The sequence below is a fragment of the Benincasa hispida genome, chromosome 3, assembly GCF_009727055.1.
Source record: "Benincasa hispida cultivar B227 chromosome 3, ASM972705v1, whole genome shotgun sequence".
Classification (NCBI taxonomy): Eukaryota; Viridiplantae; Streptophyta; class Magnoliopsida; order Cucurbitales; family Cucurbitaceae; genus Benincasa; species Benincasa hispida.
The window spans coordinates 32,237,623-32,240,809 of NC_052351.1; the positions used below are offsets into that span (position 1 = coordinate 32,237,623).

General features: G+C 34.1%; 1 protein-coding gene across 1 annotated transcript; it reads left to right on the forward strand.

Moving 5' to 3' along the window:
- The first annotated feature begins 202 nt into the window (after positions 1-202).
- Positions 203-2,836, forward strand: LOC120072704 (UDP-glycosyltransferase 73C4-like). The gene is made up of 2 exons (XM_039025163.1): positions 203-1,044; positions 1,946-2,836. Exons 1-2 carry the CDS (start codon positions 261-263, stop codon positions 2,686-2,688), a joined length of 1,527 nt encoding a protein of 508 aa, XP_038881091.1. The 5' UTR covers positions 203-260; the 3' UTR covers positions 2,689-2,836.
- Positions 2,837-3,187: the final 351 nt, after the last annotated feature.

Consider the following 3,187-nt stretch of genomic DNA (forward strand, 5'->3'; position numbering starts at 1 on the left):
ATAGTAGCTAATAGGAATTTTGAAATAGTATTTATTATCGTGGATAATCTTTGCCCAAACCCGTGATAAAGTTGGGTTGCATAAAAAAAAATTCGGTTAAGATACACCTCTTTCTCTTTTTGTGGTCTCTAGATATTGTTTGTAGGGTAGATATCATAGATATTTTCGGAGACTAAAAAAAAATCTATAATATAGTTTCCAATTTCCTCAAATAATGCATTCTCAGTCTCACAAAACACAAAGCAGCAAAAAAAATCCAAATGGCTTCTTCAAATGTTCATCATCTTCATTTCGTTTTGTTCCCTTTAATGGCACAAGGCCACAGCATTCCAATGCTATACATTGCCAAGCTCTTAGTTAACCAAGCCGCACCCCTTTCCATTACAATTCAGATCACCATTTTGACAACTCCTCAAAATGCATCTCACCTCCAAATCTCCCATTATCCCCAAATCCATATTGCTCTTCTCCATCCTTCTCTTCCCATTTCCCACAAAACTTTTGACCAACTCACTTCCTTAAACCAATCCCTCTCTTTCTTCTCTTCTATTGCCCATGATTTCCACTCCCAAGCCCTCTCCCTTTGCCAATCCCTTTCCCCAAAGCCCTCTTGCATTATCTCTGACATTTGCCTTCCATGGACCCTCCACATTGCTTCCCACATTGGGGTCCCTTGGATCTCCTTCTCCGGCGGCTCGTGTTTCGCCAATGTCGTTATGACCAATGTCATGACAGCGTTTGGGTCTGGATCAGGGTCGGAAAATATTGATGAGTCTATTGAGGTTTTTGGGTTGGAGCATAGGATAGAGTTTACTACCAAGGCTCAATTGCCCATTCAGGGGGTTTTGAGTGGTGGGATGATGAAGTTCTTGGAGCAAATTGGTGAGGCTGAGAAGAAGGCTTATGGAATGATTGTTAATAGCTTTGAGGAACTGGAAGGTTCTTATGTTACACATTTGAAGAAGAAGGTCAGAGGAAATAGAGTTTGGTGTGTTGGACCAGTTTCTTCTTGTAATAAACACTATGTGGACAAAGCTCAAAGAGGTACTAATTCATATTAATTATATTCATTACTACATATATTTATTTAGTTTTAAATATGAAGTTGCTAGGTAGCTACTAGTTAGTTTAAATGATATGTATTACTCCATAATATGCACACAAATGGTATGATGTATTTCTATGGATATCAATTGAAATAAATTAGAATTCTAAACTCTATGCTACTTCTAGGGGATAAGATATTTTTCTGAAACAAGTAAATTATAATTATTGTTTGTTCTATTTTTATTTTTCTTTTTATATATTGCAATAAGTTCAACAAAAACTCTTCTTATAAGGATAATTTTTTTTTAATATCCTTGATTGATTTGGTACTTGTTTTATGAACTATTGAAATATCTATGGTTTGAGACAATAGATTGACCATCATTTCTTATAAAGTATTCCCCTTTTCATTAATTTCTGTAAGAGCTAAATTATTCTGAACTTTCAGAATATCGAGACTTCATTTGTCTTCTTTGAATAGAGGATATAGCGATATCTATGAGATTTATCCATTTAAGCAACCCTGAGACAATATACTTCGATGTTAGCGATCATTCTTTGAATTAATGAATCATCTCATCTCACTTTGGGTATAATAGCCCTAATAACTTTTATTTTTGGAACCATCCAAAAAATCTCATACTAATATAAACAACCGATCTCATTAGGTCAACTTAGAGTGGTTAGTACCATTTAAAATAGACAAATGTAAATTACTAACCCTTGAATAACACATGACAATATGCATGTCTAAGTGGTTAGAAGTTCAAACCACCTCACTTCCATACATTTTTGTTAAATTAAACCCTAAAAAAACATGAAAATATGAAGGAAATTATATATATATATATCATCTTATCTTTTGAAACACTTTTAAGTAAAATTTTAATTTCAACAGGCAAAGGCTCAACAAAGGAGGGGCAGGACAACAATAACAACAATGATAAAGTGATGAAGTGGCTAGACTTGCAAGACCCAAATTCAGTGTTGTATGTATGTCTTGGAAGTCTACACAACTTGAAAACTCCACAACTAATAGAGCTAGGATTGGGATTAGAATCATCAAAAAGGCCATTTATATGGGTAGTAAGAGCCTCAAACAAGCTACAAAAATGGATTGAAGAAGAGAATTTTGAAGAGAGAATCAAAACAAGAGGCCTTGTCATAAGAGATTGGGCTCCACAACTTTTGATATTATCACACTTTGCTATTGGGGGATTCCTCACTCACTGTGGTTGGAACTCAGTCCTTGAAGCCATATCTGCTGGCTTGCCAATGCTCACTTGGCCTCTATTTTCAGACCAATTCTTGAATGAGAAATTAGTGGCTGATGTTTTGGATATAGCTGTGAAAGTTGGTGCAAAAAATCCAGTGATGAAAATGAAAGAAGAAGAACAAGAAGATCAAAAAGAAGAAGAAGAAGAGGAGGAGGAGGGGATAATAATAGAGGTAAAGAAAGAAGATGTTAGGGAAGGAATTGAAAGGGTAATGGGGAAAGGAGATGAAGCTGAGGAAAGAAGGAAGAAAGCAAGAGAATTTGGGGTTATGGCAAATAATGCTTGGGAAGAGGGTGGCTCTTCTCAGCTTAATATTAGATTATTGATTGATGATATAATGAAACAAACCAAGATTTCAACCTAAACATTGATCTTTTGGGGACTTTCCATTTTCATGTGTATCTACCTTTTAATTGTTGATTTGTTTGTTTTTTAATGGTTAACTTGATTCTTTGGATTTTACTTGAAGAAGCATTTTGGGTCCATACCTAAATGCAATGAAATTATTTTAATTTGTTTGTTTTTAAAAATTTTGATGATTACATGACACTTTCATTTTCATTGACTTTTGATGTGGTTTATGACCATTCTTTTAATGACGGAGAGTTGGAGTTTTGCTCTCCTGTGCTCGAGAGCACTCACTCTTACTCTCTCTTATTCTCTCTATGAGAGCAATTAAAATAAAGAAGTCAAATTACAAGTTTAGTTTATTAATTTTCGGGTTTTATCTATTTATATCTCTTAACTATAAGAAGGGCATAATTTATAGGTTTTTGAACTTTTCTTTTAAGGAATTTTGAACTTTGGTTTGTGTCTAAATAAATTTTAAAATTAAAAATAGTAAAGAATATTTGGTTCTGAAA